The sequence below is a fragment of the Dipodomys merriami genome, unplaced genomic scaffold, assembly GCF_024711535.1.
Source record: "Dipodomys merriami isolate MVZ:Mamm:240054 unplaced genomic scaffold, mDipMer1.0.p SCAF_16, whole genome shotgun sequence".
NCBI lineage: Eukaryota > Metazoa > Chordata > Mammalia > Rodentia > Heteromyidae > Dipodomys > Dipodomys merriami.
This window is the reverse complement of record NW_027202937.1, coordinates 9,561,199-9,581,927: the sequence shown is the minus strand read 5'-3', so window position 1 is coordinate 9,581,927 and position 20,729 is coordinate 9,561,199. Positions and strand designations below refer to the sequence as shown.

Sequence of the window (20,729 nt, the reverse complement as noted above, 5' to 3'; positions counted from 1 at the left end):
TCCGGCTTTTTCTGCTTATGTGGTGCTGAGGAATCAAACCCAGGGCCTCATGCATGCAAGGTAAGCATTCTACCACTGAGCCACCTTCCCAGCCCCCTTTAGAAAAAGCCAGAAGTAGCACTGTGGTTCAAGTGAGTGCTACTCTTAAGCACAAAGAGGCTAATTAATAAGCCCTCAGGCCCTGAGTTCAAGTTCCAGGACTAGCACACACACATGTGCGCACACACAAAGAATGAGACACTACTCTGGGTGCTAGTGGCTCACGTCTGTAATCCTAGCTACTCAGAAGGTTGAGATCTGAGGATTGCAGTTCAAAGCCAGCCCAGGCAGAAAAGTCCCTTTAAAAGCTCAGGGATAGCATCCAGGCAGAGTTCAAGCCCCATGACCAACAAAAAAAAGCAGAAAAGCACAAGTAGAGCTGTGGTTCATGTGATAAAACACCAACCTGGAGTGAAAAAGCTAAAGGACAGTGGCCCTAAGCTTGAATAATAGTTAAAAAAAAAAAAAAAAGCAGAGGGAGATATTGGTTGGATTTGGGTTGGAAAAATTGAGACTCCTCCCCATCTCAACAAACAAGCTGGACAGGTAGGAGGATCATGGTTTGAGCTGGAACCTAGGCAAAAACTCAAGTCTACAAATAACTAAAGCACAAAAGGTTGGAGATATGGCTCTTGTAGTAGAGTGGCTGTTTAGGAAGTACGAGGTCCTGAGTCGAACCCCAGTACTACCCATTCACTAGGAAAGAATAAAACCCAAGGGCTTGGGAATATGGCTTAGTCGTAAAGTGCTTGCCTAGCATGCATGAAGCCCTGGGTTTGATTCCTCATTACCACATAAACAGAAAAGGCCAGAACTGGTGCTGTGGCTTAAGTGGTAGATTGCTAGCCTTGAGCAAAGAGAGGCTCAGGCACAGAGCCTAGGCTCTGCATTCATGCGCTAGGACCAGCAAAAAAAAAAAAAAAAAAGAATTAAACACCAAGATATGTCAACACCAAAAGTAGTTATACAAGTACCTTGAAAGATGGCATAGGAGTCCCTCTGCCCTCCCATCTTCCTTGAAAAGACTCAGCCAAACCTAGACCTGAAGGGCAAAAGTAACCTATCAGGCCACACCAGAGCCCCCTGGACCAGAGGAGATCAAATGGGTGGTGGTGAGAATAGGACTGGCCTCAGCCACACACTTGACAACTATGTTAAGAATCCTGAATCTAGAGGCTGCTTGCCTAGCATGCACAACAACCCCATCTGACTTTAGGCACAACTCAGTTGCAGAGCTGCCAGTGATGAGAACTTCGTTGACTTTGTATCCTTTGCTGTCACCCCCTTGCCTCCACCCCCACAATGTACCTGGTCCTTAGCAGACATGCAATGAATATTTGTTGAATTAATAAATGGAAGATATTTCTCAGACTACTACCTGGAATGACAGAGCACTCTAAAAGTCACAGGATGTTGACCTCTCGAAAGCCAGGTTTTATAGGAGTTACGTAGGTGGGAGACAAGTGCCTGGGTGCCAAGCCATCTGTCTTGCTTTCAGGCTCCCAGGTTCCAAGAGTGGCTAAGTCATGCAGGTGTGGCTAGTCAGATGCTCAACCCTCCTTCTGTAGACCTGGGAAGAGAGCTGATCAGCTCCCTGCCCTGCACCACTCACCAAACCACCCTGGATGAGGTCTCTTTCCCCAAAAGCACCTTAGATTCCTCTGCAAACCTCCTAGATCCACAGTTCTAGGAGATGACATAAAGTGCCTTGTGGAGGAGGCTAAAAAACAATATTCTGAGAAAAATGTCTTCTAGTCTTGGGAGTCAGATGTCACAGCTAACAAGGATGAGGAACATGAGATTAAAATGTCCATTCCCCCACTCCCCCAGCACTGATAATGCTTAACTTTGTTTTTTCATATTAGCCTCCAAAGATCAAAAATGAGAATGTCTCTAGCTGCTCAGTGGTTTTAGCGGACAGAAACTCCTGAGGAGGTGAAGTGGAGGCAGGACAGGACAATACTGAAAGGGCTCCAGTAAGTAGCAGAGTCTTCACAAAGACCCACTAAGACAAGCATGATTTCCCAGCTCAGAGTCAGGTAACCTAACCAAGGACACCCCACTAGGGAGCAAAGAAGTAGCTGGTAAGGCCACTTTTACACTTGCTAGCCAAATTCAGCCTTATCTCCAGCAGGCAAGCAAAGGCTGCATGCAACTGTGTTGGCAACCAAAGCCCTACCAGCACAGTCAGGGTGGGCCAGGGCAGCAAAGCGCTCTGGCTTCCATTTGCAGGGTTTGGTGATAGTCACATTACACCAGAGGCAGGAAGTAAAGCAGCTTAAAGTAAGCCGCCCTGCCTCAGCGCCTCCCCACATTCTCATTCAGAATAACCCCAGAAGAGAAGCTTAGTTCCCTGAAGATTTAGAACCATTACAATGCCCAGAAGTCACGAAGCCGGAAAAAAAAATGCACAGGGGAAACTCCAAAAGCAAACAGCATTTGTTTCCTACAAAATATTTCCTCCTTCACTCTAAATGTAACTGCTTTCCAAGCCAAAGCTCCACACTTCCCGTGGGCCTCAATCAAGCACTGCAGGCCTGTGACTTGTCTCAGAATCCTTGCAGAAAGGAGTTACAGACATACCTTTTCAGGTTTCCATTTGACAGTCTGGGGTTCAGACCATTTAGTGTGGGGCATTTAGTTAGCTTAGGCTGGTGGCTTTCATTGATTCCCTGATGACTCTGCCTTCTAAGAAGAAAAATGCTACTAATTGTCTTTCATCTAAAGAATGGCATATTAGGCCAAGTGCTGGTGGCTCATGCCTGTAATCCTACGGAGGAGGTTGAGATCTGAGGATGGAGGTTCAAAGCCATCCAGGCAGAAAAATCCTTAAAACTCTTATCTCCAGTTAACCATCAAAAAGCCAAAACCACTTGGCTCAAGTGGTAGAGCACTAGCCTTGAGACTTCAGGAATAGCTCACAGGCCTGAGTACAAGGCCCAGGACCAGTAAAGTTATGGTAGCCAAGCCTAACTTAAAGAGTAAAACATGGTAATTCAGATAATGTTCACTGTATCTAGGGGCTTAGCAATTCAACTTTTTTTTTTTTTTTTTGCCAATCCTGGGTTTAAACTCTGGGCCTGAGCACTGTCCCTGAGCTTTAGCATTCTACCAACTTAGCACCGCTTGTGGCTTTTTCTGTTTATGTGGTACTGAGAAATTGAACCCAGAGCTTCATGCATGCTAGGCAAGCTACAATCCCAGCCTTTTTTTTATTTTTTTAAATGCCGGTACGGAGTTTGAACCTGGGGCCTCGGTGCTGTTCCTGAGTTCTTTTGCTCAAGGCTAGTGGTTCTACCACTTCTGGCTTTTTATGATTAAATGGAAATAAAGGTATCTTGAACTATTCCTGCCTAGGCTGACTTTGAACCAAGATCCTCAGATCTCAGCCTCCTGAACAGCCAGGATTACAAGTATGGGCCACTACACTGGCACAATTCAATTTTTGTTTTGTTTTTGGTCAGTCAGGGGCTTTAACTCAGGGCCTGGGTGCTGTCCTTGAGTTCTTTTTCTCAAGACTAGTGCTCTATCACTTTTAGCTACAGTGTCACTTCTGACTTTTTGGTGGTTAATTGGAGATAAGAGTCTCATGGAACTTTTCTGCCCAGGCTGGCTTTGAATAGCGATCCTCAGATCTCAGCCTCTACCACAGTAGCTACAGCTACTTCTGGTCTTTTCTGTTTATGTGGTACTGAGGAATTGAACCCAGGGCTTCATGCATGCTAGCTAGGCAAGCACTCTACCACTAAGCCACATTCTCAGTCAATAATTCAAATTTTGTATGTGGGAAAAGCAGATCCAAGTATCAAATAACTTGGTATGAATAACACATGTTGTGCTACTACGAAGAAGGAAAACAGACAAGCCATAGGTGCATCATCAGATGGTACCAAAGAACACTGGTTTCAACTTTGATCTGAGCAAAAATTAAGGCCACTGGTATGACAAAGCCCTGTGAATTTTACGCAGAATGCCATGCTCCTCTATTAGTAATCAAATTCCACACACAGGGACCTGAGTTAACCATGCTAAGTTAATCCTAAGATTAGTTAGACATGCTAAAAAAAATGGTATTGATACTCAAATCTGATTTTTCTTCTGATTCCAGGTCTAATAAGACAGTTCCCCAGGCTCTACTAAACTTACCCAGAAATGGATTTTTGAAAATTATACTGGTTGGAGCAGCCCCATACCTACTAGAAAACTAGAAAGCATTTAGGTCCATAGAAGCTGAGGTCTTACCTGTTTAGCTTCAGCCTTCCCTAAGCTTTGCACTGGCCAGCTGTCACAGCTTGCTGTGCCGAGTACCAGGGCTTTTAAGTTCAGATAGACTAGAGAGCAGACAAATCCTCAGCCCTGAAGCCCCTGGCTTGACAGCCAAAATAAAGCTGCCTCACAACTCATCAGTGTGTCAAAAGCCAACAAGTGAGTACTAGTAGTAGTTGGGTCAGGTCCTCAGCTGTATTTCCATAATACAATAAAATTAGTGCAATCCATAACTTGGCTATTTTTAAAAAATAATTTTATTGTTACTTCAATGTGTTACACAGAGAGGGCTACCATTTTATTATTTATTATTTTTTCTGTTGGTTGTGGGGCTTGAATTCTGGACCTGGGTGCTATCCCTCAGCTCTTCAATTCAAGGCCTGCTCCCTACAATTTGAGCCACAGTGCCACTTCTGGTGATTAATTGGAGATAAAGTCTCAGGGACTTTCCTGCCTGGGCTGGCTTTGAATCATGATCCTCAGATCTCAGCCTCCAGAAGAGCTAGGATTACAGGCGTGATCCACCAGTGCCCGGTGAGTATATTTCTTTTTTTTGGATAATGTTGCTCTTTCCTTTATTTCCCCTTAGTTTCCCCTTCCCATCCCTGAACCTGGCGCACACGCACGCACACGCACATACACACACCCACACGTACGTACGTCCTGGGACTTGAACACACACACACACGTACGTCCTGGGGCTTGAACTCTTGGTTTACCCCCCACACACACACACGTACGTCCTGGGGCTTGAACTCTTGGCCTGGGCACACACGTACGTCCTGGGGCTTGAACTCTTGACCTGGCACTGTCCCTGAGCATTTTTTAGCTTGAGTCTAGCACTCTACTATTTGAGCCACAGTGCGACTGTTGGCTTTTTCTGTTTATGTGGTACTAAAGAACTGAACCCAGGGCTTCATGTGAGGCAAGCACTCTACCACTATACCACATTCCCAGCCGTAAAAATATATTTCAAAGGGAAAATTCATAAACCTAAGCTTAGCTCCACTTATCACCATCTTCTGAAAGAACAATTTAGTTTTTTATGCTAGTACTGGGTCTTGAACTCAGGGCTTGGGCACTGTCCCTGATCTCTTTTGATTAAGGCTAGTGCTCTACCACTTGAGTCACAGTTCCATTTCATTTCTTTTTTCTTTCTTTCTTTTTTTTTTTTGTGGTTAACTGAAGAGTCTCAGGGATTTTTCCCACTTAGACTGGCTTTAAATTGCAATCCTCAGATTTCAGCCTCCTGAGTAACTAGGATTATGAGTCACTAGTGTTGACTGCAAGAACAATTTAGAATCCAGTATTTATCTTGTTTTCAAAGCAAACCTAAAAATAACAATTTGCTTTTCATGATAGTTTATAGTTGCAAGAGTTTACAGTTTAGGGGCTGTGAAGGTGGCTCAGTGGTAGAGCACTTGCCTTGCATGCCTGAGGCCCTCGGTTCAATTCCTCAGCACCACATGAGCAAAAAGAAAAAAGCCCGAAGTGGCGCTGTGGCTCAAGTGGTAGAGCGCTATAGCCTTGAGCTGAAGAGCTGAGGGACAGCGCCCAGGCCCAGAGTTCAGGCCCCATGACTGGACCCCCCCCCCACAAAAAAAAAAAAAAAGAAAAAGAAAAAAGAGTTTACAGTTTCTAATTACAAGTTTATAATTGGAAAAGCAAAAGTCACTCTAGCTGATGATTTGGTCATTATGGACTTATGTGAGGGTCATATGCAGTGCCTTCTATATAGTTCTTCTTAAAACTTAAAAAATAAAAACTTAAAAATCTTTCCTAAAAAGAGCACACATTAAATACCACTTATCTAGCTGGGCGATGGCAGCTCACACCTGTAATCCTAGCTACTCAGAAGGCTGAGATCTGAGGATCATGGTTCAAAGCCAGCCCAGGCAGGAAAGTCCCTGAGACTCTTATCTCCAATTAACCACAAGAAAACAGGAGGTGGTGCTGTGGCTCAAGTGGTAAAGAGCTTGCCTTGAGGTGAAGAGCTGAGGGACAATGTCCAGGCCCAGAGTTCAAAGACCCATGACCTGGGGCTGGGAAGGTGGCTCAGTGGTAGAGTGCTTGCCTTACATGCATGAGGCCCTGGGTTCAATTCCTCAGCACCACATAAGCAGAAAAGGCTGGAAGTGGTGCTGTGGCTCAAGTGGTAGTATGCTAGCCTTGAGCTGAAGAGCTGAGGGACAGCACCCAGGCCCAGAGTTCAGGCCCCATGACCGACCCCTCCCCCCAAAAAAAATATCCATGGCCAACAACAACAACAGAAATTATAATAATAAATACTGCTTATCTGACATGTTTGGGACCAGAAGCAATTTGGGGTTTTTTAGACTTGGATGTATTTACACATAATAAGGTATATTGGAGATGAGGGCCTAACTAAACAGGAAATTCACCTAGCTTGAAGGTAGTATGGTAATCATTTTATATATAATGCAAACTTTCACGGTATTTTCCACTTGTGCCATCATTGAAAAGGTTTCAGATTTTGGAGCACTTTGGATTTGGGATATTTGAGTCTATACAAAAAAACAAACAAACAAAAAACAAACAAAAACCCAATACCAGAAAACATCAACTGTTTTGTAACATACTTGAAAAATAAAGAACTAGCTTGTGTTTAGCTAGATTTTCTTTTTTTCTGGCCAGTCCTGGGGCTTGAACTCAGGGGCTGAGCACTGTCCCTGAGCTGCTGCTGCTTTTTCTTTTTTGTTGGTCTGGTGCGGTCCCTGTGCTCTTCAGCTCACAGCTCTACTGCTCGAGCCACAGCGCCACTTCCAGTTTTCTAGTGGTTTATTGGAGATAAGAGTCTCATGGATGTTGGATGTTTCTGCCCGGGCTGGCTTTGAGCCATGATCCTCAGATTTCAGCCTTGAGAGTAGCTAGGATTACAGGCGTGAGCCACCAGCGCCTGGCCCTGAGCTTCTTTTGCTCAAGGCTAACACTCTGTCACTTGAGCCACAGTGCCACTTCTGGCTTCTTCTGTTTATGTAGTCCTGAGGAATCAAACCCACAGCTACCTGCGCCTGGATGCTTTTAGCTAATTTCTACAGTTCTGCTAGACAACTTCTCATCTATTCATTCTCTCTCCACCTACCTGGCCAACCCTACCTATATTACTTGTCCCTCCATCCTTCCTCTTATCTCCCACACACTTCCACTTATACTTCTCCCTGATGTGAGTGAAGATGTTCCTATAGCCTCTTGCTTGTCTTACTGCCACTCCCTCACAATTGTTGATGATTCCTCTGAGGTCTTGATCCGTCATCTTTGGTTTTGTTTTGCCTCTCTTCTACATAAAAGCACTGTTGGCACTCCATTTCATTTCACAGTAAACAGGGAGGCACTTTCTTTTGCTTGGCTCTTAAAGGTCCTTGGAAATTCCTTGGTAATCCACCCCACCTTTGTATGTATCTACCGTGTATTGAGTCCTGGGGCTCAAACTCAGGGCCTGGATGCTGTCCCTGAGCTCTTTTGTTCAACACTACCACTTCTGGGTTTATGGTGATTAACTGGAGACAAGTCTTGTGGACTTTTTTGCCTGAGCTGGCTTTTTACTGCAGATCTCAACCTCTTGGGTAGCCATGATTACAACAGATGTGAGTCATTGATGCCCCACCACCCCACATATTTTTAGCCTACCTCATCCATCAAAATCAAATGGCTAACCAGTGTCCTAGAAACAACTGGGCTGTGGCTGCCTGTGTACCTTCTTACATGTGGTTTATCTTCCTTCCAATTCAGTTCAAACCCATCACCCATCAAGATAACATCTTCTTAACCAGGTACCAGTGGTTCATGCTTATAATCCTAGCTACTCAGGAGGCTGAGATCTGAGGATCATGGTTCAAAGCTAGCTTGGACAGAAAAAACTGGAAGTAGAGCTGTGGCTCAAATGGTAAAGAGCTAAGCCTTGAGCAAAAAGCTCAGGGACAGTACTTAAGCCTGGAGTTCAAGCCCCATGATGGGTATGTGTGTACATACACACACACACACACACACACACACACTCTCTTTCTCTCTCTCTCTCTCTCTCTCTCAATGGAAACTCAACACATTCCTACTGGTGCTCTTCATTCCTGAAGAGCTAGTCATGTCTATGTAATGTGGTACATATTTTGGACACAAGAGCTTAGCACAGACGGAATACTCCAGGAGTCATCATTTCTTGTTTGTTTTTTAGGGTCCGGTCATGGGGCCTGAACTCTGGGCCTGGGCGCTGTCCCTCAGCTCTTCAGCTCAGGGCTAGCGCTCTACCACTTGAGCCACAGCGCCACTTCGGCTTTTTTCTTTTTACTTATGTGGTGCTGAGGAATCGAACCCAGGGCCTCCTGCATGCAAGGCAAGTGCTCTACCACTGAGCCACCTTCCCAGCCCAGGAGTCATCATTTCTTGACTAAATGAAAGCTACATCTGTATAAAGCAGTTGATTCCCACTGACCCTTAGGCCATGGTATCACAGCACAAAGCTCAAGACCCTTCCCTTGAAGCTGAACTCTAAGGAAGCCCTCATCTTTCTTTCCCCTGAAGTACAACAGCTTTTTCATATTCATACCAGTTTTGTTAGAATAGAGATTTTTTTTTTGGAGACAGGGTCTCCCTATAAAGTCTAGGTAGTCTTTAACTCTTGATTATTCTGTCTGAGCCTCCCCCAAGTGCTGAGGTTGTAGACATGTACTCTATACCTGGCACAAGCACAAGCAATTTGAAAACTAAGTATCTATAGTCACAAATTCTCATACTTTTTGAGTTAGTCTTCTCTGTTTGAGCCTGTAATTCCAGCAGTCCTACTTTGAAATTTTTCATCAGAAATTAAAACTCACAGGAGTGAGTTCTTGCAACCAAATAAAACATATTGGCAATCTTGGGAATGCTAATTCCTTTCTTGCTACAATACTAGTAGCCCAGCATTGGAACAGTCTAAAACAAAGCTTACTGTCCCAAAGCAAATAAAATAGAGCTGGCCAGTTTTGAGGCTGTTGAGGTACAAAAAGGAGAGTTCCTGGATATACGTTTTATTCTTAGATAGTAATGTAACAAACAAGAAAAGACATTTTCTAAGTCCAACAGTGTTTGCCTAATTTATTTTTAAGATAAAAAGGATCATGGCACACATGATCCATGCCAATGCAAACACCAGCAAAGCTGGGAGGACTTTATTGGCTCTTCTGGGTTTTCAAAAGATAGAGTCTTCACAGTATCATCAAACTCAGAGAGTCCTGGAGAGCCTTTCCTGGTACAGAATGTGCTGAACGGCCAGAGCACTGGGGCGGGTCCTTTGGTTGCTCTGTATAGCTTCCTTCTTGACCACAAATTCTTCTTTAGCTTCTGCAGATGAACAAGGAGACCTCTTCTACCTCATACACATATAAATCTAAACTACAGAGAACAGCCAACCAACTTTATTTTAGCTGCTAACAAACTTCATCATGTATGATCTAGAATATTGGACTCAAACTGGGTTCTACCCTGCAACCGACCCTTAATTTGCTGTGGGAATGTGAGTATAACTTCCCTATTGCTTTGTGGAACTACAAAAGTCACTGAAGTATTAGGAATCAAAAATATGAATAAAGTTAGATGTGGCGGTGCATATACAACAAGTATCTGCTACTCAGGAGGCTGAGGAAGGATGAGGGCTTGAGCCCAAGAGTTTAAAGCTAGCATAGGCAACACAGCTGAGACCTGGTTTCAAAAAAAAAAAGGATAATGTAGTATGCTAGGGGTAACTCAGCAGAATGTGTGCTTAGCATGTTCACAGCTGCAGGTCCAATTCCCAGCATCACAAAGAAAAAGAACCACACAGAAGAATGCTTTGAACAGTACAAAGTAGTGTACACATCAGACAGACAGCAATGAGCTTGGTTCTTAGACCTTTTCTTGACACCACTAAGGGGATTTGTTTCTTCCTTTGGGGGAAGGATTCATTTGGGTTGTTATACATGGTACTACTGTTGTCCAGTGGATAAAGACTAGAAATAGAACTAAACATCATGCAGAGCATAAGATACATACACACTTGCTCTGCTCTCCACACCCAAATCTGGCCCAAAATGTCAACAGTTGCGGCCAGCCAGCTGAGAAATCCTGATCTATATTCACTGTTTAGGGGATTACATTGTCCATGTGACACAAACCCAGATTTACACCCTTCACTTATACTACTTTCTGGGCTGGGAAGGTGGCTCAGTGATAGAAAGCTTTCCTTGCATGCATGAGGTCCTGGGTTCGATTCCTCAGCACCACATAAGCAAAAAGAAAAAAGCCGAAGTGGCGCTGTGGCGCAAGTGGTAGAGCGCTAGCCTTGAGCTGAAGAGCTGAGGGACAGCGGCCAGGCCCTGAGTTCAGGCCCCACAACTGGACCAAAAACAAAAACAAAAACAAAAATTATACTACTTTCTAAACTCTATATCCAAATTAAATATGAAATTGCTCACATTTGGATGTTTATAGAAATGTTCAATGTACCCAAAAGAGAACTCTTGGTCTTTCCCCTAAATCTACCAGAGCTTTTCCTCTCCATTGATGGCAACTCTGTCTTCCCAATTACTCAGGCTAATCTTGGTGTCATCCTTTGCTCTCTCTTATATCCTGACCAACCTATTAGCAAATCTTGCTGGCTCTAGCTGCAAGAGATCCAGACATGGACCATTTCTCCTATTTTTGCTGCTACCACTTTAGCCTAACCCAGGCAAACTACCTGAATGGTTGCATTCTATCCTTGCCTTGCATTTGCCACATAGAAGAGCTAGAGTGATCTTTTGACAATAGTAAGTCAGCCTTAATGTCTTAATGACTGATTTAATGAAAAGGGAAGAGAAGGCAGGCAAGCAGTGGCAATGGCCACCTGTAATCACGGCACTAATGCGGCTGATGTAAGGGGAAGTTTAAGGCTACCCTCGGCTCCATACTGAGACCCTTTCCCTACCTTTCCCTCAAAAAACTCTTGCCCCCTGGGAATGTGGCTTAGTGGTACAGGCTTGCTTAGCATGCATGAAGCCCTTGGTTTAATTCCTCAGTACCACATAAACAGAAAAAGTGGGAAGTGACACTATGGCTCAAGTGGTAGAGTGCTATCCTTGATTGAAAGAAGCTCAGAGACAGTGCTTAGGCCCTGAGTTCAAGCCCCAGGACTGGCCAAAAAGAAAAAACAAACAAGGGGCTGGGAAGGTGGCTCAGTGGTAGAGTGCTTGCTTTGCATGCATGAGGTCCTGGGTTCGATTCCTCAGCACCACCATAAAAAAGCTGGAAGTGGCGCTGTGGCTCAAGTGGTAGGGCGCTAGCCATGAGCTGAAGAGCTGAGGGACGGTGCCCAGGCCCAGAGTTCAGGCCCCCAACTGACCAAAAAAAAAAAAGAAAAAGAAAAGAAAAAAAGAAAAAACAAAACAATACACACACACACACAAAACAAACAACAACAACAAACTCTTGCCCTTTCCAAACCTCCTCCAGTATTCCCTTACTAAGCAGCCAACTCTCCATCCCAATGGAGTCAAAATAAATTCCTCCAGGCTTTAAATCAAGAAGATAGCCAAGCCGGGCACCTGTGGCTCACACCTAAAATCCTACTCGAGAGGCTGAGATCTGAGGATCACAGTTCAAAGCCATCCTGGACAGGGAAGTCTGTGAGACTCTTATCTCCAATTAACCTTCAGAAAAGGGGAAGTCGCTCTGTGGCTCCAGTGGTAGAGTACTTGCCTTGAGCTGAAGAGCTCAGGGGCAAGGGCCCAGGTCCAAAAGCCCCACGACCAACAAAAAAAAAAGATAGCCAAAAGAAAATGGGATAAAAGCAGATTCCTGTTGGGGGTGGAGGGGAGAATGAGAAAGAATGTGGGCAAGCAGGGCAGATGGCGCTAGGCAGCGGTAGACCATGCTGAGAAGCTGGAAGAGTGGGCTCAACTTCCCACAAAGATAATAACTTGTTTTTCCTTTTCCTTCTGAACCAGCCTTGGTAGAGGCAGTATCAGTGGCTCAGATACAATTCACTATGAAGTAGAAGTATGTAACAAATACTAGCCCTTAACTTTTTTTTTTTGGGGGGGGGCTGTTTGACAGTACTCGAGATTGAACTCAGGGCCCTGAGATATTGATTAGCTTTTTCACTCTATGCTGGTGTTTTACCACTTCAGCAACAGCTCCACTTCCTTCAACCTTTTCTTTTTCAAGTAAGAACAAACAAAATAATCACAGTCCAATAACAAAATAAGCTGGGTGCTGGTGGCTCACTCCTATAACCCTAGTTATTCAGGGGGCTGAGAGCTGAGGATCTTGGTTCAAAGCCAGCCCAGGAAGGAAAGTCCGTGAGACTCATCTCCAATAAACCACCAAGAAACTGGAAGTGACGCTGTGGCTCAAGGGGTAGAGCACTAGCCTTGAGCTGAAGAGCTCACGGGCAAAGCCCAGACCCAGAGTTCAAGTCCCAGGACTAAATAAATAAATTTAGGATCAGTTTCAGCTCCTCCACTCTCCCCTGAATAAACCTCTTCTCCTTTATAAAGGATAACAGGCATATGGCTGTGCTGAAGAATAGCCTGCCTTTTTTTTTTTTTTTTGCTTGCCAGCCACACTTTTATAGTTTTAATAGGATTTCCTCTCCTCCTTGCAGCAGCTCTGTAAATTATTTTCCATTGTTCTTCTGTCCAAATAGATGCTACTGGCCCCAGAGATGAGTCAAGGCTAAGAAGAGTCTTGAGTCAACAGAGTTCCCCTGTATACTGCTCTATCTGCTAGAGCCCAGAGGCACTGTAGCCACCACAGTCAACAAGATAATTAAACAGCTTTTAACCTTTACCAATGCTGATCTCACAGTTTACCTAGAACAATTGATGTGACAGTTTCTAACAAAAGCAAAGACCCAGATTTATGAGTCTTTGGAGGTCATCATATAATTATTTTGCTGGCTTCCTCTGCCAGCTTTCACAGGGAGGAACCAGACTCTCTTGATTGTGGGATGTAGCTGGGACATTTTCCCACCCACAGCTTATCCTCAGGGTCAGAGTACAGAGCACTTATGATCATTCAAAAGCACCTTTGGTTGGGGCTCCTAGTGACTCACTGTTGTATCCCTAGCTACGCAAGAGGCTGAAATCTAGGATCATGGTTTAAAGCCAGACTGGGTAGGAAGTTGTGTATCTACAATCAACCACCAAAATGCAAGAAATGCAGTTGTGGCTCAATGGTAACATGCTAGCCTGGAGCAAAAAAGCTCAGGGTAACCAGTTTCTGACATTAACAGATATACCATTCAGTTTACAAAGCACTAGTCAGTCCTTAGGAAGCAGGTATGTCAAACAATCTTTTCATTTCACCCTACCAACCTTAGCACATTAAACTAATTATGGAGGCAGCAGGAAGCCATTTGCCTACTAAAACTGTGGTCCTTGCTTCCAAGAACAAGGTGTTCTTTTCCAGTCTTGATGGCAGGCAAGGAGTTTCTTTAGAGTAAATTAAAACTAATGCCAACTCAGTGAACCCTGATACCAATGCATCAGGTACCACCCCTCCAACACATTAAAAATGATGGCACGTAAGGTGAACTGAAGGGCTTAGTGGTTGAGTGCTTGCCTAGCATGCACAAAGTCCTGGGTTCAATTTCTCAGTACCACATAAACAGAAAACAGCCAGAAGAAGCACTGTGGCTCAAAGTGGTAGAGTGCTAGCCTTGAGCAAAAGAAACTCAGGGACAGTACCCGGCCCTGAGTTCAAGCCCCAGGACTGGTGGCATTGGCGGCATTGGCATCATCAGCATCATCAGCATCAGCATCATCATCTGAACTGAAAACACTTCCCAACTCCAGAGCCCCAGAACTTGTTCCTCCTTTTGACATATTCATAAATAAAAAGATGTTATAGCCGGGCGCTGGTGGCTCACGCCTGTAATCCTAGCTACTCAGGAGGCTGAGATCTGAGGATCTCGGTTCAAAGCCAGCCCGGGCAGGAGAGACTGTGAGACTCCTATCTCCAATAAACCACCAGAAAACTGGAAGTGGCACTGTAGCTCAAGTGGTAGAGCGCTGGCCTTGAGCTGAAGAGCTGAGGGACAGCGCCCAGGCCCAGAGTTCAAGCCCCATGACCAACAACAACAACAACAAAAAGATGTTATTTACTATAAATAACACATTTGTTTGTGTACCCTGAGTATTAAAAAATAGCTTTAGGGCTGGGAAGGTGGCTCAGTGGTAGAGTGCTTGCCTCGCATGCATGAGGCCCTGGGTTCAATTCCTTAGCACCACATAAGCAGAAAAAGCTGGAAGTAGCACTGTGGCTCTAGTGGTAGAGCACTAGCCTTGAGCTGAAGAGCTGAGGGACAGTGCCCAGGCCCAGAGTTCAGGCCCCATGATTGGCAAAAAAAAAAAAAAAAATAGCTTTAGTCAATCAAGAAATGAAGCCACTGTTTTGTTTTCATTTGTTGGTCAAGGGGCTTGAAGTCAGTCTGGTGCTATCCCTGAGCTTCCCCTCCACCTCCCCAAAGGCTAGCACTCTACCACTTTAAACCAGAACTCCTCTTCAGCTTTCAGGTGTTAATTGGAGATAAGTGTCAAATGGGGCTTTTCCTGCCCAGGCTGGCTTTAAACCCCAATCCTCAATCCTCAAATATCAGTCTCCTGAGTAGCTAGGATTATAGGTGTGAGCCACTAGTGGCCAGCTGAGGTCACTATTTTAAATACCCAGCAAATGGGAGTGCAGGAGCTGAGAATGTGGCTTAGTGGTAGAGTGCTTGCCTAGCATGGATGAAGCCCTGGGTTCGATTCCTCAGTACCACATAAGCAGAAAAAGCTAGAAGTGGTACTATGGCTCAAGTGGTAGCGTGCTAGCAAAAGAAGCTCAGGACAGTGCCCAGGACCTCAGTTCAAGCCCCAGGACTAGCAAAAATAATAAAATACCTTCCAATCATGTGGCCCCTAGATTAGAATTCCACATCTGCCTATGGTTGGCAGTGTGATACTGCCAAGTTACTTAGTCCCTCAGAGCTTTTGTTTCTTTATCTACAAATGACACATGTACTACTCTGCAGCACGTTTGGCATTCTGAACAGTTAAAAATAACCACAGTGCCTGGCACCAGTGGCTCACACCTGTAATCCTACTCAGGAGACTGAGATCTGAGGATCTCTGTTCAAAGCCAGCCCAGGCAGGAAAGTCTGTGAAACTCTTATCTCCAATAAACACTCAGAAAACTGGAAGTGGTGCTGTAGCTCAAGTGGTAGAGCACTCACCTTGAGCTGAAGAGCTGAGGAACAGTGCCCAGGCCCAGAGTTCAAGCCCCATGACCACCACCACCAACAACAAAAAATATGTGTTTGATCTCACACTGTCAAATATGTACTTCAAAACCTCCTGCATACCTGACTTAAAAAAAAGAATACAACACATGCCATCAAACCAAATATAAATGGGGTTTTCTCTGCTTTTAAAACATGTCACCCCTAGCAAAGATACTTGATAAATATTCACTTGTATCCATTAAATATAATAACAATTATCTTCAAAGCTATCTGTAATTATTTTACCCACTACCCTTCAGAGACATACTGTGACTAACCGAACATTTTTTTTTCTTTCTCTCTCTCTCTTTTTTGCCCTAGCCGTGAGGTGAAGAGCTGAGGGACAGCACCCAGGCCCAGAGTTCAGGCCCCACACAGACAAAAAAAAAAAGAAAGAAGAACTCAATTTCTCTTTAGGAATCTACATTTTTAATGCATTCAAGTCAATGGTTTTCTTAGATTTTTAAAAAATTGTTTGAATTATTTTTAGACATTATTTTTAATGGGAAGCTACTATCAAATGATCCCACAAAGTCTGTGAGAAAAACTCAGTAAATAGCATAAATCCATCAACTTCAAGAAATACCTTCATGGCCTCACTATAGTCCAATCCTTCCCAAAAGCAGAATCTAGTAGGGCCTTAACTAAAGCCGGCAGCAAAAATCAGGCTATTACCTATCCTTATGGATGCCCAGCACTGAGCAGTTTAAATAGCATCAGTCCTTAAAGTAGAGATCAACAACTACCAGATTCAGACCTTAGGGTTCAATTGGGGGATTAATCTAGTATTATGGTAAAAAATAAGCACCTGTCCAAGACTAACGTCATGGCTCAGCCACATCAGTTGAGTGAAGCAGCTTCCAGTCCAGAAAGCAGTAGAATATCTAACTTTGCCTCTGCCAACTTTTATCTTCCCAATAGCCTCAAATGCCTCAACTTTCCATTCTAACAAGACATATTTAAGCTTAAGTTGGGTCATTTATGACTCAAAGCAGTGATCTGGAATTTAAAAAAGGAAAACAACAACAACAATATAACAAAGAGCTTCAGGCAGGTACATTTATAATCTCAGCACTTAGGAAAGAAGGTCAGAAGATTGTAAACTCAAAGTCAGCTTGGACTACATAGCAAGACTTTGTCTCAGACTCCTCCATAAACAAACAGACAAACAAAATAAGCAAAAATACAAAACAGCTTAGAATTTTAAGTTTCTATTAATTTATTAGAATATTAAGATATGATAGCTTTCCAGGCAATGTACTTCTCTATATCCTATACAACCAATGGACTGCAGACACCTCTGTAATGACCAACAACCAGCAAATCAATTCCTCATTCTATTACTACTCCCAAATGAAGTCCCTCTTATCAGACCATGTGAAGAACAAAGATTCACATCACCAAGTTTCTCCTACTAAGTCGCCTCTTGCCTCATACCATAAAATGCTGGCCAGAAAAATGCCATTCTTATAGTAACAGAGGAACTTGCCCCTCAAATGAACTTTACTTTTAAGTGAAGGTGGGGGCTGGGAATGCTCAGTGGTAGAGTACCTGCCTAGCACTAATGAAGTCCCAGGGTTTGATTCCTCAGTACCACAGAAACAGAAAAAAGCCTAAAGTGGTGCTGTGGCTCAAGTGGTAGAGCACTAGCCTTGAGCCAAAGAAGCTCAGAGACAGTGCCCTGGCCCTGAGTTTAAGTCCCATGACAGGCAAAAAAGAAAAAAAAAATGAAGCCAAGACAGACTTAACAGTTTTATAGGGTTATACAGGTGGGAATGCAGGCTTAAATGCATATCATTAGTTATCAAAGGAGAATGTACTAAGATGCTCACACTACTAGGCCATGACAACCAACCACCTACAGCCCTGAGCTCTCAGCACCAGAGCTGTCACTCAACCAATCAAAACTAGAAACCAGGAACTATCATCAGTTAGCAAGGTGTGGGAGATGCTTGGCCAGCTAGCATCGAGAAAAACAGATCAAGAACTCAAACAACTAGAAGAGTGTCTGCAACAATCAATATTTAAAATTGCAGTTAAACAATTCTTTCAAGGCTGGGAAGGTGACTCAGCAGTAGAGTGCTTTCCTCCCATGCATGAAGCCCTGGGTTTGATTCCTCAGCATCACATAAAACAGAAAAGGCCAGAAGTGGCACTGTGGCTCAAGTGGTACAGTGCTAGCCTTGAGCTGAAGAGCTGGGGGACAGCACCCAGACCTAGAGTTTTAGCCCCACAACTGACCAAAACAAACAAACAAACAAAACAATTATTTCACCTATTCCCTACATATGAAAAGCCAAAATACCCCATAAGCTACTCTGGGTTAAGTTTCTGGGATGTAAGGAATCAATGAGTCACAAAGACTGAAAAGACTTCAGTAATAAGATATACAAATACAATAAACTGAAAGCCCAATAACAATATTTAGGACAAAATAAATTGAGCTTGCCTTTTTACCCAGGGGACAAAAATCCATCCTAATAAAACAACCAAAAAAAAAAGTAGGAACACATTCCAAATGTATACTGCTGTGCATTGTTGTTACTCTAAGTTTTGTACATATTTAACAGTGGAAGTATGGCTGGTGGTATTTTTGACATTCTTGGGTTTTTTTAATGCTGAAGGTAAACTCAGTCTTCCAATACCCAAACCAGAGCAGACAGACAAACGTGAATTATAAATATGGATGAAGCAGTATCCACAGGATACTGTAGGGGGAGGGGAGAAGGGGTAGGCTTCTGTATCACTGCTGTTGGCAGAAGAGCTAAGAAATCTTAAAGAACTGCCTCTGGGGAGTGGCAATCTAGTATTCTAGGTTTGCCATGAAGGGGTATCACAAATCCCAAGGCCCACCACCTGCCCCTTCTCCTCTTCTCCGAGGGCACCTACCTTACTGTAAGTCACTACTGATAAGTTGTTTGCGTGACTGCTGGGGGACAGATTTACAGAGTTCTGTGAGAGTCTATTCTGATCTTGCTCGGTTTGGTCAGGAGCAGGAGCCCATGTGTTTTTGCTGATCGAGTCGAACCCGGAACCCCCAGGGTCTTTTAGGTTGTTTTCATCTGATTGTCGGTTCTTTTGGGGAGAGGCAAACGGGTTGAAGTTTCCTTCTACCTTGCGATGTGGCTGTGTGTTGAACTCCGTTTCAAAAGATGACAGCTGCTGTGTTACTCCTAAAAGTCCACCCACCTCCACACTGAGAATCACCCAGATGACATCTGAAACAAAAGCGAAACTCCTATCAATGCCAGTCATCATCCAAATAAGAGACAGAAATCATCTTCCATATGAAGCCCAAGAGCAAGTACTGTGTATTCATCTCAGCACTTTTGGAAATGCCAAGTACAAACTCTGGTGCAGATCCAAGAAACTAAAGGTTTATCACTTGATTCTGACACACAGCCATTTTGGAAATATTACTCCAGAAGACAATGACAGAAACACAGAAACTTCTGTTCTCAGACCTTTTGCTTTATTTTGCATGTACTTAACTAAGAAAACCCAGAAAAGGCAAAAATCCTTCAACCAAGGGCTGGGATGTATCTCAGTGGCAAAGTGCTTGCCTAACAAGTGCAATGTTCTGGGTTCGATCCCCAGTACCAAAAAAGAAAAGACCCCAAAAAAAAAAAACAGTTAAAAAAAAAAACCAAACAGAGTGTCTGGCTTTTCCATTTTTTATCTGGCTTCTGTATCTGAAGAAAGGGATTTCACAATGTCATATAGCCATAAATACTGAAGTATAGTGGCATGGGAACTGTTCTAGAGAACTGATTGAATCCAAGCAGCTAAGGGCCAGAGCTCAGTAAGTGCAGATGGAGTGACACCTGCTGTTTACATCTGGAATTGCAATGCTTCATTCCTCTGGAATTGCAATGGTTCATTCCTAAGAGGAAGCTAAATTAGCCACTAGGGGTACTAGTAGGACAAAGCAAGGTACAACCACAACAGACACTCGTTATTAAACATAAACTCTCTACCACTTGAGCCACAGTACCACTTCTGGTTTTCTGGTAGTTTACTGAAGAGTCTCATGGACTTTCCTGCCCAGGCTGGCTTTGAATTGTGATCCTCAGATCTCAGCCTCCTGAATAGCTAGGGTTACAGGCATGAGCTACGGGTGCCTGGCTGATACAAGCTTTAAAGAACAATCTGATAACAGAGTCATTCCACATTTTTCTATCCATCACTCTAATGATAATTTTTCCCAAATGCATAGGTCTTACATAATTATTTATTCCTACTTTTATCTTCTCATTTAAAAAGTGCTTTTCTAAGCACAAAACAAGTCCAGAATACTCAGTCCCAGGTCATATCCTTCATTATTATACTTAGTAAACTTAAATGCTTATGAGAACTGGTCTTAGAAAAAGCCATTTGAGGGGCTGGGAAGGTGGCTCAGTGGTAGAGTGCTTGCCTTACATGCATGAGGCCCTTGAGTTCGATAGCAGAAAAAACTGGAAGTGGCACTGTGGCTCAAGTGATAGAGTGCTAGCAAGCCTTGAGCTGAAGAGCTGAAAGACAGTGCCTAGGCCCAGAGTTTAGTCCCCACGACAGACAAAAACAAAAAAAGAAAAGACATTTGAGAACTAAAGCAGCTGCTGCTGCTTCTTTTTTTTTTTTTTATTGTTGTTTCTCTTGCTGGCATTGGGGCTTGACTCAGGGTCTAGGCACCGTCCCTCAGCTCTTCAGCTTGAGGCAAGCACTCTGTCACTTGAGCCACAGCTCCACTTCAGGACTGTTGATTGTTAACTGGAGATAAGAACTCATGGACTGGGCTGGGAAGGTGGCTCAGTGGTAGAGTGCTTGCCTTGCATGCATGAGGACCTGGGTTGGATTCCTCAGCACCACATAAGCAAAAAAGAAAAAAACTGGAAATGGCACTGTGGCTCAAGTGGTAGAGTGCTAGCCTTGAGCTAAAGAGCTCAGGGACAATGCCCAGATCCAGAGTTCAAGCCCCATGACTGACCAAAAAAAAAAAAAGTCTCATGGACTTTCTTGCCTGGGCTGTGATCCTCAGATCTCAGCCTCCAGAGCAGATAGGATTATAGGTGTGACCCACTAGCTTGAACTAAAACTTCTTTAATTCATTTGAGTCATCTCTCTGTGCCTTGGCTATTCGTTCTCTTTCCAGACAGCAAATGAGAAAGGAAAGTCA

General features: G+C 43.8%; 1 protein-coding gene across 5 annotated transcripts in view; it reads right to left on the bottom strand.

The window, feature by feature from the left end:
- The window catches only part of Ilrun (inflammation and lipid regulator with UBA-like and NBR1-like domains), a 54,840-nt gene that overhangs the window by 4,183 nt on the left and 29,928 nt on the right, over window positions 1-20,729 (bottom strand). The window contains exons 4-5 of one of the 5 annotated variants that reach the window (XR_011372214.1): window positions 18,689-18,792; window positions 1,014-1,081 (exon numbers count right to left, since the gene is read on the bottom strand). Coding sequence is in view for 4 of the 5 variants with exons in the window: in XM_070023939.1 (XP_069880040.1) it covers window positions 9,415-9,639; window positions 18,464-18,792 (554 nt within the window). In the remaining variant the exon portion in view is untranslated. Of the gene's footprint in view, window positions 1-1,013; window positions 1,082-8,776; window positions 9,640-18,463; window positions 18,793-20,729 lie in introns of those variants that run through there. The other 4 variants (XM_070023941.1, XM_070023939.1, XM_070023940.1 and 1 more) reach the window with 4 other exon arrangements.